The sequence below is a fragment of the Diceros bicornis genome, chromosome 18, assembly GCF_020826845.1.
Source record: "Diceros bicornis minor isolate mBicDic1 chromosome 18, mDicBic1.mat.cur, whole genome shotgun sequence".
In the NCBI taxonomy this organism is placed as follows: domain Eukaryota; kingdom Metazoa; phylum Chordata; class Mammalia; order Perissodactyla; family Rhinocerotidae; genus Diceros; species Diceros bicornis.
Genome location: NC_080757.1, coordinates 50,671,543 through 50,684,822, shown reverse-complemented (window position 1 = coordinate 50,684,822; position 13,280 = coordinate 50,671,543). Strand labels below are relative to the sequence as shown.

Genomic DNA, 13,280 nt, shown 5'->3' with positions numbered 1-13,280 from the left:
CTCTTAGAACCGCTTTTGCTGTATCCCATAAATTCTGGCATGTCGTATTTTCATTTTCATTTGTCTCCAGGTATTTTTTGATTTCTTCTTTGATTTCTTCGTTAACCCAGTTGTTGTTCAGTAGCATTTTGTTTAATCTCCATGTATTTGTGGCTTTTCTGATTTTCTTCCTATAGTTGATTTCTAGTTTCATACCGTTGTGGTCAGAAAAGATGCTTGGTATTATTTCAATCTTCTTAAATTTATGGAGACTTGTTTTGTGGCCTAATATGTGATCAATCCTGGAGAATGTCCCATGTGCATTTGAAAAGAACGTGTATTCTTCGGTTTTTGGATGGAATGCTCTGTATATATCTACTAGGTCCATCTGTTGTAGTGTGTCGTTTAAGGCCAATGTTTCCTTATTGATCTTCTGTTTGGATGATCTATCCGTTGGTGTAAGTGGAGTGTTAAAGTCCCCTACTATTATTGTGTTACTGTCTATTTCTGTTTTTATGTCTGTTAATAATTGCTTTATATATTTAGGTGCACCTACATTGGGTGCATAGATATTTACAAGTGTTATATCCTCTTGTTGGATTGTTCCCTTGATCATTATGTAATGCCCTTCTTTGTCTCTTTTTACAGTTTTTGTTTTAAAGTCTATTTTGTCTGATATGAGTACTGCTACCCCAGCTTTCTTTTCATTGCCATTTGCGTAGAGTATCTTTTTCCATCCCTTCACTTTCAGTTTGTGAGTGTCTTTAGGTCTGAAGTGTGTCTCTTGTATGCAGCATATATATGGGTCTTGTTTTTTTATCCAGTCAGCCACCCTATGCCTTTTAATTGGAGCATTTAGTCCATTGACGTTTAAAGTAGCTATTGATAAGTATGTACTTACTGCCATTTTTTAACTTTTTTTTTTTTTCTCAGTGTTTTAGTAGTCCTTCTCTGTTCCTTACTTCTTCTATACAGAACTGATGGTCACTTTAGTTTGACCTCTGTCTGAAAGCTGTACTCTTTAACTCCCCTCCTCCCTCCTTTTATGTTTTTGATATCATATCTAACCTCTTTTTTGTACATTTGTATCCATTACGTTCTAATCATGGAAATAAATAATTTTTCCTATTTATAGTCTTCTCTTTTCCCCTTAAATCAGTCCCTTTAACATTTCTTGTAGCACTGGTTTCTTGGTGACAAACTCCTTTAATTTTTGCTTATCTGGGAAAATTTTGATCTCTCCTTCCATTTTGAATGATAACTTTGCTGGGTAGAGTATTCTTGGCTGTAAGTTTTTTCCTTTTAGCACTTTAAATATATCGTGCCATTCTCTTCTGGCCTGTAAGGTTTCTGCTGAGAAGTCAGCTGATAGCCTTATGGGGTTTCCTTTATATGTAACTTGACATTCTCTTGCGGCTTTTAGGATTCTCTCTTTATCTTTAATTCTGGACATTTTTATTATGATATGTCTTGTTGTGGGCCTCTTTGGGTTTATCTTGTTTGGGGCTCTCTGTGCTTCCTGTACCTGGATGTCTGTTTCCTTCCTTAGGTTTGGGAAGTTTTCATCTATTATTTCTTGAAATAGAGTCTCTGCCCCCTTGTCTCGCTCTTCTCCTTCCGGGACACCTATAACATGGATGTTAGTGCGCTTGATGTTGTCCCAGAGGTCCCTTAGACTGTCCTCACTCTTTTTAATTCTTTTCTCTTTTACCTGTTCACCTTGGGTAGTTTCTTCTAGTCTTTCTTCTAGCTCACAGATCCGTTCTTCTGTATCCTCTACTCTGCTTTTGAGTCCCTCTAATGAATTTTTCATTTCCAGTATTGTATTTGTCATTTCTGATTGGTTCTTTTTTATATCTTCCATTTCTTTGTTGACATTCTCACTGAGTTCATCTATTCTTCTCCCCAGATCAGTGAGCAGCCTTAACACTCTTAGTTTGAACTCTCTGTCAGGTAGGTTGCTCATTTCTGTTTCACTTAGTTCCTTTTCTGGGGTTTTGTCCTGTTCCCTTACTTGGAATGTATTCTTTTGCCTCCTCATTTTGCCTCTTTCCCTGTGCTTGTTTCTACGTATTAGGTAGGTCAGCTACGTCTCCTGCTCTTGGATAGGTGACCTTATGTAAGTGATGCCTTAGGAGGCTTCCAGTGTGCTTCCCTCAGTTCTCAATGTTCCAGGGGTGACCCCTATGTGGGCTACGTGTGTCCTTCTATTGTGGCCTGTTAGCTCTCCCTATAGGCGCCCAGGGAGGCTGAGTTATGCTCCTGGCTAGCTGTTGTAATGCTCAGCTGCTTGTAGTTGTTGTGGGCCCTTCCGTCTCTTTATCAGGTGTGGGGAGCCCCAGCACGGTTGGCTGTAAGTTCTAATACCACATTTGTGTTGCAGTATTTCTTTTAATTGAGTAGGCCCCCAGCGTGGCAGGTTGTTAGGCTCAGGGCCTTACAATTGCTGTAAGCCTCTAGCCTATTAGGTCTCTTGTCAGCTCTCTGAGGATTGCAGCTGGGTGGGGCTGGCCTCAGGCACAGGAGCACCCAATTGTTTCAGGCTTTGGAAGGTGGGGCAAACCTCCTATGTGGGTCTTTGAGAAGCACAAGTCTTCTGCAGCTGACAAGCCCTGTTGCCCACAGGTCCACACCACTGCCAACACAGTCCTGCCCAGTGTGAGCGCCCCGACCTCCCCAAGCGGACCCAGTCTCACCACGGCGGGAGCCCCACACACTCCGCCACTGCCCCACACTCTCCACCCGCTCCTTGTGCACACCCTGCCCGCTCAAGTCGGCTCAGTTGCCAGGCTGCAGAGAATCCAGTCACCAATCTATGCAGGCCCACACGTTGCCTGAGGGCTTGTTGTTGGGTGGGGCCAGTCTCTAGGGTGGGCTGTCTGCCCTGGCTGAGCTGGGTTAAATCGGTGCTCTAGCGGGTGGAGCAGACCCTGGGCTAGCAGGCCTCAGGGAGAACTCCAATGGCGTCTGTGTCAGCATGCTCACACCAGGCCACAACAATGGCCGCCGCCAATGTCCCTGTCCCTGGAGAGGTCTCACCCCTCACCGAGATACACTCAGGGCCTATTAGGTGAGTCTCTTGTCACCAAAGCACTGTGCACCTTTCTTTCTGGTGATTTTAGGATGCTTTCTGGAACGGGTGAGTTTGTGTGTGGGCCCTTTAAGAGCCAGTTTTAGTTTCTTTGTGAAGCGGGTTTTCTGGGGGTCCTCCCCAATGCTTTAGCAGCAGGCAAAGTCAGATATTATGCCGCTGGTCTCGATTTTGCTGGGTCCACAAAATGCCCACAACGGGGGCGCTCCCCAGCTCAGGGCCCCGTGCCTCCAGGGAGGCTGCGTACCTGTGAGCTGCTCCAGGCAGCCGTGAAGCTGGCGGCTTGTGAAGGCGGCGTTTTTCCTCTCCGGAAGGGGGTCTCTGCCTCTTCTACCCCAGTTAGGATTGTCCGTTGTTGCAGGAGTTCCTCTCATCCAGTTTTCAGTTCTGTCTCAGGGGTAATTTTTCCACCAGTAGTTGTAAATTGGCTGTGTCCGCGGGAGGAGGTGAGTTCAGAGTCTGCCTACGCCGCCATCTTGACTCCGCCCATCCTATAGGTGGCTTTTAAATGCATTATCAGTACCAGGTGTCATGCCTAACCTGAAAGCCCTTTGTAAATGCAGAGGTTACTTGGCAGTTTGTTAGCGTTTTCATGAAAGGTTAATTTTTAAAAGTGAGAGTCCTTTTCCTGTTTAAAACATATTTTTCCATCTATTTCCACAGATTTTCAAAAGCAGCAATGTTTTGGCTCCTTACTGCTTGCACAGCCTTTACTTCTGTGAACGCCTTTTGCTTTATTTTAGTTTTGTGTTTCTTAGCTGCTCTGCTGTATTCTGATTCTGAAAAATTTTGTTGAAATTGTTATTTTGTTATATCTTAGAAATAATGAGCCAAATTAAAGGCTAAATGGAATTTATACTTAGCTCTAAAGAGGGCTTTTATTACTTGTAGATCTGTAATGTGACCCTTATTGTTTTGTTGATGTAAAATTAAGAGTTCTACAATAATTTGCTAGAGTTTTTTGTTTGCAAATGTTTAAAATTATAATCCGTTTTTTCCCTTTTTTCTTTTAGATCAAAGCTTATACTCAACTTAAACTTTCAGGTCTTTTGCCATCGGCATATTGGATTGGACAAGCTATTGTTGATATCCCCTTATTTTTTCTTGTTCTTATTTTGATGCTAGGAAGTTTATTTGCATTTCATTATGGATTATATTTTTATGCTGTAAAGTTCCTTTCTGTGGTAAGTTAACATCAGTTGTACTCATGCTATTTTTAAGTAAAATGTTATTTTAAAAAACTAAGACTTTATAATGTGGCAATTGGTTGGTTGAGTAATTTGGATATTAATTTTTTTACAGAAAATAGAAGCAGCATCTGTTTAATTATTGTATATGATACCAGTAATGACTGCAATTTATATTACTATAAGCAATTTTTAAAACAATAACTTACTACGATTATAAAATAATTCTTTGAAACCAACGGGGTCGTTCATGTAGACTGTCTACTTGTATGTAATCAGGAATGCTTAAACAGTCCTTAAAATATCTTCCTCATTTCTATGCCTGAAAATAACTTCCCAAGGAAGAAACTCTTTTATTCCATAATTTAAAATATGGTTTAAAATACTAAGGGAGAGTATGATTTGCATTCATGTTCACATGTAAATGACTGGTACTCAACCCTTTCATATGAATGATGTGTATTAGGAAAAAGGGAAGACAAAGCTAGGTGAGGGTGGGGTTGCTGAAAGGAAACTTACCAGTTTTGCCAGAGATCATACTGACCTTACATATTAATTTCTGCCTTATAAATTAATAAATGTTTTTCTTAAAAATTTACACAGTGCATTAAATGTTGTATATTAAAATGGTAGCTAATGGTTGAGAAAGATAAAGTTGTAACCAGCTGTTATACTTTTTTTTTATAATAAAATGATGAGATACCATTTTATTTGGCATAAAAAAGAACTACAAATAGTGTTCATTTTAAGTGACTTGTTCAGGATTATGTTAACAATTAGTTAAAGGCATGAGTTTTACTGATTTAGGAGAAATGTGCATGGTGACTCCTTAAGTAATCACAATTTCAGTTTTTGGAGTGATTTGTTGAGCAATAAAATTTGAAAAACAATTATTCCTTAATATTTTAATATGACTAGCATTTTATATCATATGTATTGCTAGCTATTCATGTTTTTACATAAAAGTGCACATTTCTGTTTTACAGGTTTTTTGCCTCATTGGTTATGTTCCATCGGTTATTCTGTTTACCTATATTACTTCTTTCACTTTTAAAAAAATTTTGAATACCAAAGAATTTTGGTCATTTATCTATTCTGTGGTAAGTTACATTTTATGTTATTTTACCCCAGCTTTTCATAACAGCTTATTTGAAAGTCATGAACTCTTTTGGGATTATACTCAAAAATGTTACTGTGTCTTTTCTAAGTATGGAACTCAGATAATAGATAGCTGGCAGCGTCTTTTTGTGTGTATATTTGTCTTCTGCATCATCCAGTCCATGAAGGGATGATATTGAAAGCATTTAAGAACTGCCGGCTACAAACAACTGGTACCAGCATACTGATGCTTCCTGGCTAAGTATCATCTCTGGTTCCATGTTTTACTAGAGGACTGAAAACATAGTTAATGCTGAGGCACAAACTTACAAGTAAGTTTGTATGAAATTTCTAAACAGTTTTTCACTTGTTTTCTCGTTTTTTTCTCTAGACAGCATTGGCTTGCATTGCAATCACCGAAGTAACGTTCTTTATGGGATACACAGTTACAGCTATTCTTCATTATACTTTTTGCATTGTCATTCCAATCTATCCACTTCTAGGTTGTCTGATTTGTTTCATAAAGGTAGGTCTGTTAGGTATTTTAATATTTAAAAAGCATAAATACTGCTTATCTTTGAGATATTAGTTCTTGTACTGAAAATAGAAAAAACATCATGTTAGCTGCTGCTACTTGATTTAAATATTATGAATGCAGCCATTTAAAATTACTGTGGAATCTTTTCAAGCATGTCTTTAAAACTTAAAGTCCCAAAGGAGAGGGACCATGTCCAGTACATGTTCTTTGGTGCCCAAAATGATGTACATGAATTACAAGTATGGTCTGACTTGAGTCAGTATTTGTTTTGGGGGAGTTTTTCAAGGATTAAATAATGTATTGTAGTATAAAGGGATGAGAGAAAATAAAGTGTAAGAGATTTCTTTCCAAGAAAAAAATAAAACAAAGATTAGTTTTATTACGCCTGGATAATTGAAAAACATTTCCATATGATTTGAAAAATAATTAAGTGATGAATTATTGACTTAGGATGATTGCTAATTAAGTCTACTCACTAACCTCCCTTCTTCTTTCTTTCCTTCAGTTTAATATGTTGAATTTATACCTCCCCAGATAGAAATATTTTGGGATGGGGAAGATTGTAATCTAACTAAAAATTATAGCTATTAATATTAATAGCTAATTTATGTATCAAGAATACGTTTGCTAACCAAATGCATTTTTGTCATTTTAATCCAAATATTTCTACTCATTGCAGCTGAAAGAAAACTAATCACAACACTTCTGACACCAAATGTGTGGGGTTTTTCCTCACATAAAGCAATTCTAACACTAGCTACCTAGAGTTAGTGTAGACCCCTCAGGTTAAGGGCTCAGTCCCACACGACTGCCTCCCGTTTCAGATGCCTATTACAAGTAGTGGGTCCCCCAGTTACCCACACTTCTGTCTAATTTAGATACAAATCCAGGGTTCCTGTGACCCCTTCTCAGGTTCAGTAATTTACTATAATGGCTTATAGAACTCAGGGAACACTATTTACTATTACCGGTTTATTATAACAGGTATACAAATGAACGGGTCAGATTAGGAGGTGCGTAGGGCAAGGTCCAAAAGGGTCTCAAGTGCAGGTGCTTCTGTCCCCATGGAGTTCGGAGTGTGCCACCCTCCCAGCACATGGATGCTCTCCCAACCCTGTGTTTAGGGTTTTTATGGAGGTTCTGGTACTTAGACGTGATGAGTTAATCAATCTCCAAACCCCTCTCCCCTTCTCGGTGGTCAGTGGATGGGACTGAAAGTTCCAGCCATCTCATCACTTTGTTGGTTCCTCTGGCAACCAGCTGCCATCCTCCATGAGTAACTTCATTAGCATAAACTCAGCTTTGCTTTAAAGGGGCTTGTTTTAAATAACCAGAGATGCTCCTGTCACCTCTATCACTCAGGAAGCTCCAAGGGCAAGAGAGTTAGAAGCTGTGTGCCAGGAACCCAGATCAAAGACCAAAATATTATATCACAATGTCTTGGCAGTGTATACAATTCAAAAATTTTTGTCTTAGATTTCTTGGAAGAATGGTAGAAAACATGAGGACACCTATAATCCATGGGATAGGCTTTTGGTGGCTGTTATATCGGTAAGAAATAACAGAAATGTTTGTGTGTTAGCATGTTACCTTAAGAATAGTTTGGTTGTATGATTTTAACTCTCTTTTTAATTTTTATCCTGTTGCATAAAAACAAAAGTGCATAAAAAGTCAAGTGTGTTAGTTAATGGTAGCTAATGTGCATTTTAGTGGTAATAACTTTCATTTACTGAATATGTCCATTTTAATATACTTGGCTTTTTCATGTTATTCTATTTAATTATAATTCTGGCTTCCTCAGAAGCAAAAACAGAGCTTTTTTTTCTTTGATTATATTTTATGAAGTTGACAACCAGTGGACTTTACAGAGGTAGAAAAATATGTGAAAGATTATTTTACTAGAAATCTACCTATTGAAATTTATTCTTAACTCATATGACATGCAAAAAAAAATTGTGATTAATTTTTTTGGTGATGGTAAGGAATCTGATGTATCTGGTCTTCATTCTGTTGGTATAAGGAGAAAAAAAAAGATTTGGTCGTGAGCTGTTATGTGTTCTTCTTTTAGCCTTACCTGCAGTGTGTACTGTGGATTTTCCTCTTACAGTACTATGAGAAAAAATATGGAGGCCGATCAATAAGAGAGGATCCCTTTTTCAGGTCAGTTAGTTTTTTTCTAAATTTTAATGTTTTTTAGTATGTTTACAGAGTTGTGTAGCCATCAGCATAATCTAGTTTTAGATCACTTCCTTTATTTCCAAAGGAAACCTTGTACCCGTTAGTGGTCACTTCCCCAACCCCCCAGTCCTATACAAGCACTAATCTACTTTCTGTCTCTATAGATTTGCCAATTTTGAACATTTAGATAAACGGAATTATACAATATGTAGTCTTTTTTTGTCTGGCTTCTTTTACTTACCATAATGTTTTAAAGGTTCATCCATGTTGTAGCATGTAGCAGTACTTAATTCCTTTTGTTTTTTTTTTTTGGCGGAGTAATATTCCATTGTATGGCTATACCACACTTTATTTATCTGTTCATCAGTTGATGGACATTTGAGTTGTTTCCACTTTTTGGCTATTATGAATAATGCTGCTGTAAGCGTATATATTAACTACTGGATACTTCCCACATCCGTGGAAGGCTTAGTGTCTGGTTCTCCTTCCTCTTTTCCCTCATTCCTGTTGTCTTAGGGGAGACTTCAGCATCCACCTAGATAACCTTTCTAACACCCTGCCCCCTCAGTTTCTGATTTTCTCCACACCAGTTACTTGTCTCTTTTCCATTTCACCTATCTCTTTGCGTCAGATCCATGCCATCTCTGCTCTTCACTTCATCTGTAAAATCTTAAACTTCAGTGTCCAACTCTACCAGTAACTTCATTTTTCCAGCTTTCTTATTTTATTAGTCCTGTTGGACTTTTCTCCTATGGTTTCATACCCTTGAGTTTTTTCTGTTCTCACAAATGTATTAGCTAATCCTTGTTTTTACCTTTTTCTCTGTCCAGCCTTGCTCACATGATTCATCACTTTCACCCTCTTTCAGCACCCTTAACTTCTATATCTCTTTGACCTGAACGCTAAAAATCATAATTTTTGGTGAATCTTAGCTGGAGAGAAATAACATAAAAGTGCAGTCTGAAAATACTGCGTATTTATCCTATATAAACTCAACTTTGACACTGTTTGCTAACTCTATCACATTTTCCTAGTCAGCACCTTCCTATCTCTTCCTTTTTGATAGTTATCCCAAACCTTTTTTGTATTCTTCAGATTCCCAAATTTCACTTGGCCTCACCTTGTTTCCTCCTTCTCAGTAGATGATCTTGCCGTCTAAGAATAAACAGAAGCACTTTATAGTTTTATAAATTTTTTCACACTTATCCATCTCTTCCATCATTTTTGCCTTTTCTTAGTCCCAGAGGAAGAAGTACCCCTCCTGTTATCTAAGTCTTCATTTATTCTGTCTACTTAAGGATGTTGCTCCGTCAATTTTCTTTTCTCTTCCTATGTTTTCCCCTTGTGGATCTTAATAGGGTATTTTTCTTTCAGGAGGAGGTCACCTTTCTCCCTTATAAAACAAAGTAATAGACATCAGAACTCATAAATCTCATTTAAACCTGAATCCCTCTCTGGCTCTTATCCCATATCTCTCTTTTCTTTCATGGCCAAAAACTTCCACCTTCAGTTCCTCACCTCTCATTTATTCCTTAGCTCCCTGCAATCTGGTTTCTGCCCTTACCCTTCTGTTGATACTGTTTTCAGTAAGCTAACTAATGACTTCTTTGTCTTTCAAGTAGGCTCAATTTATTTAACTAATCTGCAGCTTTTAATATGACTGACTTCTCCCTTCTTATACTTTTCTCTTGTTTGTTTGTTTTCTATAATGTCAACTCCGGTTTGCCTCTTTACCTCTCTTACTGTTACTTCAAAATTTCCTTTAGAAGAACTTTTTCCTCTACCTACCTTTATGGTGTTTCTGTGGATTCTTAATTCAGCCCTCTACATCTGCTCTCCTGGGCAATCTCATTTATGCCCAGACTGTAAATTATTTGAGGGAAGGGTACATTTTTTTAATCTTTTTATCTTTGTGTGAAATAGTACCTGACACATACTGATCAAAAATAATATTGTTGAATGAATGAATGAATTTAGGTACTGTCATCCAAATGGTATCACTGAATGAAAAATAGCTCTGTAATTCCACCTTTCAGAGATAACCATAGATCTCATATTGGTATATTATTATTTTAGTCTTTTCTCTGTGTAGTGCTTGAATTTCTTACAATTTTAATTTTCAGATCTACTATCTTTATATATTTAGGACCCATCCAACAAAGTCCAAAAATAGGAAGTTTCCAGAACCACCAGACAATGAGGATGAAGATGAAGATGTCAAAGCTGAAAGACTGAAGGTCAAAGAGCTGATGAGCTGCCAGTGTTGTGCGGAGGTAATTTAGTCTTTATCGCTGTCATGTTAAATGTGCAATGATTAGTTCCGCATACTTAGGAATTAATCTGAAAAATATTTTTCTTTCCATATGGATCTATTTGAACAAAAATCTTTCTTTGAAATAATAGTTTTGTCCACTTACTTTTGAATAAGCCATTATTTTAGTCATAAATGGATACTTATTTATATAATACCCTTTATTAGCAAATATAGTTCTTAGGATATGGACATGAGTTGTGTGCAGCCTGTCATGATGGGTATCTGAATTATAACTCTCTTTTTAAATCCTATTTCCCTTATTAGAAACCAGCCATCATGGTCAGCAATTTGCATAAAGAATACGATGACAGGAAAGATTTTCTTCTGTCAAGAAAAGTAAAGAAAGTGGCAACTAAATATGTCTCTTTCTGTGTGAAAAAAGGCTGGTATTTACTTTTTATTAAATAACTTTTCTAGAAGAGTAATTTCCATTTTTAGTTTGATTTACGTATGATGATTTTTCTTTCAATTCCTTTAGGAGAGATCTTGGGACTGTTGGGTCCAAACGGTGCAGGCAAAAGCACAATTATTAATATTCTGGTTGGTAATATTGAACCAACTTCAGGCCAGGTATGATATGTAAGGGTGTGGGGTATGTTGACTATGATTTACATTTTTAATTAAAATAAATTTATTAACGACAAATTAGGATTTTGATGCTTAAATTTTACATGGTTTTAGTATTAATTTTTTGGTATAGCTTGATCAAATTATTATCTTTTTTGGTTATCTGTGAAAATAATGTACATAGTGAAATTTTCATGTACACGTGCAGACACAAGCATATACAGTACAGTTATGTGCCGCATAATGACTTTTCGGTGAATGGTGGACCACATACACTATGGTGGTCCCATACGATTAGGACCAGGTAGCCTAGGTGTGTAGTAGGCTATACCATCTAGGTTTGTGTAAGTACACTCTATGATGTTCATAAAACAACAAAAGCGCCTAATGATGCATTTCTCAGAATGTATCCCTGTCATTAAGTGACACAAGACTGTATTTCTGCTTTTATAATTATTACAATTACAGGTGATTTGTCCACCAACTTAATGGAAGACAGTCCTATTAACTTCAGGATATATGGGAGCTAGTCTTGACCCTGCCATCACTTGGTCTCTGATTATAAGCATATCACTCACCACTTTGTGGAAACTTTACAAAACTGCTCTGATCCTATCTCTTGCTCCTCTCCCCCTTGCTTACATCACACCAACCACACTGGCTCACTGTTCTCCTGGAAAATGCCAGGGACACTCTTTTCCTTGGGTTTTTGCCTGTTGGCTATTCCTTACCCCTTAGAAATCCAAATGACTAAATTTACTTACCTGCCTGGCTCAATACCACGTCCAGTGAGGCTGCCTGATCATCCTAGTTTAAATTGGAGCTGGGCTTCCCAGTCAACCCTGCATTCCTAATTGCCCTTTCCGGCCATGTCACTGAACTCTGATTTAGCTACTTGTGTCCTTTCTTCATCAAAAGGAGTAAAAATCTCACCTGATAGTTCTCTGGCTCAAGGAAGGAGTTTGAATTCATTCACTTGCCACTTCCTTCAGAATGTAAATTAAGCAAAAATGGCTATTTAAAATTGATTTGTATTTCTGTAGGTATTTCTAGGAGATTATTCTTCAGACCCAGCTGAAGAGGATGATTCCGTTAAGTGTATGGGATACTGTCCTCAGATAAACCCACTGTGGCCAGATATTACATTGCAGGAACATTTTGAAATTTATGGAGCTGTGAAAGGAATGAGTGCAGATGACATGAAAGAAGTCATATATCGGTAAAATTTAGAACCTTTTTGTTACCTGGAGAAAGGTTTACATTCCACATTTAAAAAATTTCATAACAGGCATTTCCGTGGGTCATAATTTTCATGGAAAATGCTCATTACTTTTTCATATATTCTTTACTGAATTATGATAGCTATGAAAATAAAAAGGCAGTTTTTCTATTTCTAATTACAGAATGTATATATCAATAAGTGTCATGAAACATTTTAATTCAAAGTGAACGTTTTTTATTAATTTGTTTAAAATGATGTAAATTGGAGGTCTAATTATAGTAAGCTTCAACTGAGTGTTCTAGAAAAGAAAAATGTCAATGATCACAAACAGTAAGTGATAATACATTCATTTTGTATTATCTATTTTGCAGAATAACAAATGCACTTGATTTAAAGGAACATCTTCAGAAAACTATAAAGAAACTACCTGTAGGAATTAAGCGAAAGGTACTTTTATTAAAAAACAAATATGTGTATGTTTTCTTGATAGTTTAGTGCCTGATACTAAACCATTGATAAAATTCCTTATAGTGAAGCCTTATTAGTTCCCCCTCCTCCTGTTTTCTTTCCATCTAGTTGTGTTTTGCTCTAAGTATGCTGGGGAATCCTCAGATTACTCTGTTAGATGAACCATCTACAGGTATGGATCCTAAAGCCAAACAGCATATGTGGTGAGTATGATATTAAAGACACTTTTGAGACACATTATACTATATCACACTTCAGAATAAAAGAATATTTTGTTATAACTAATGGTTTTATAGTAGTTATATATACATACTGATTTAAAATCCTACACAAATGATTAAATAGAAATTAAAAATTAAGTATTTTGATTTCTAGAGACTCCTTTAAACTTTATATTTTTCATGAAGTAGTAATAATATTTTATATATTCCAGAACAAAAATGAGTATACAGGTAATTATTAAAATAAAGAGTACTGCTGACTGAATAGTTTTTTTTTGTGTGTGTGTGTGAGGAAGATCAGCCCTGAGCTAACATCCATGCCAATCCTCCTCTTTTTGCTGAGGAAGACTGGCCCTGAGCTCACATCCGCCCATCTTCCTCCACTTTATGTGGGACGCTGCCACAGCATGGCCTGAC

General features: G+C 37.1%; 1 protein-coding gene across 2 annotated transcripts in view; it reads left to right on the top strand.

Moving 5' to 3' along the window:
* The window catches only part of ABCA5 (ATP binding cassette subfamily A member 5), a 78,328-nt gene that overhangs the window by 54,415 nt on the left and 10,633 nt on the right, over positions 1-13,280 (top strand). For both annotated transcript variants that reach the window (XM_058561442.1, XM_058561443.1), the window contains 11 exons: positions 4,084-4,254; positions 5,244-5,357; positions 5,747-5,881; positions 7,370-7,444; positions 7,962-8,053; positions 10,218-10,344; positions 10,650-10,767; positions 10,864-10,955; positions 11,996-12,171; positions 12,546-12,621; positions 12,751-12,845. In XM_058561442.1, coding sequence (XP_058417425.1) covers positions 4,084-4,254; positions 5,244-5,357; positions 5,747-5,881; positions 7,370-7,444; positions 7,962-8,053; positions 10,218-10,344; positions 10,650-10,767; positions 10,864-10,955; positions 11,996-12,171; positions 12,546-12,621; positions 12,751-12,845 — 1,271 coding nt within the window. The remainder of the gene's footprint in view (positions 1-4,083; positions 4,255-5,243; positions 5,358-5,746; positions 5,882-7,369; positions 7,445-7,961; positions 8,054-10,217; positions 10,345-10,649; positions 10,768-10,863; positions 10,956-11,995; positions 12,172-12,545; positions 12,622-12,750; positions 12,846-13,280) is intronic.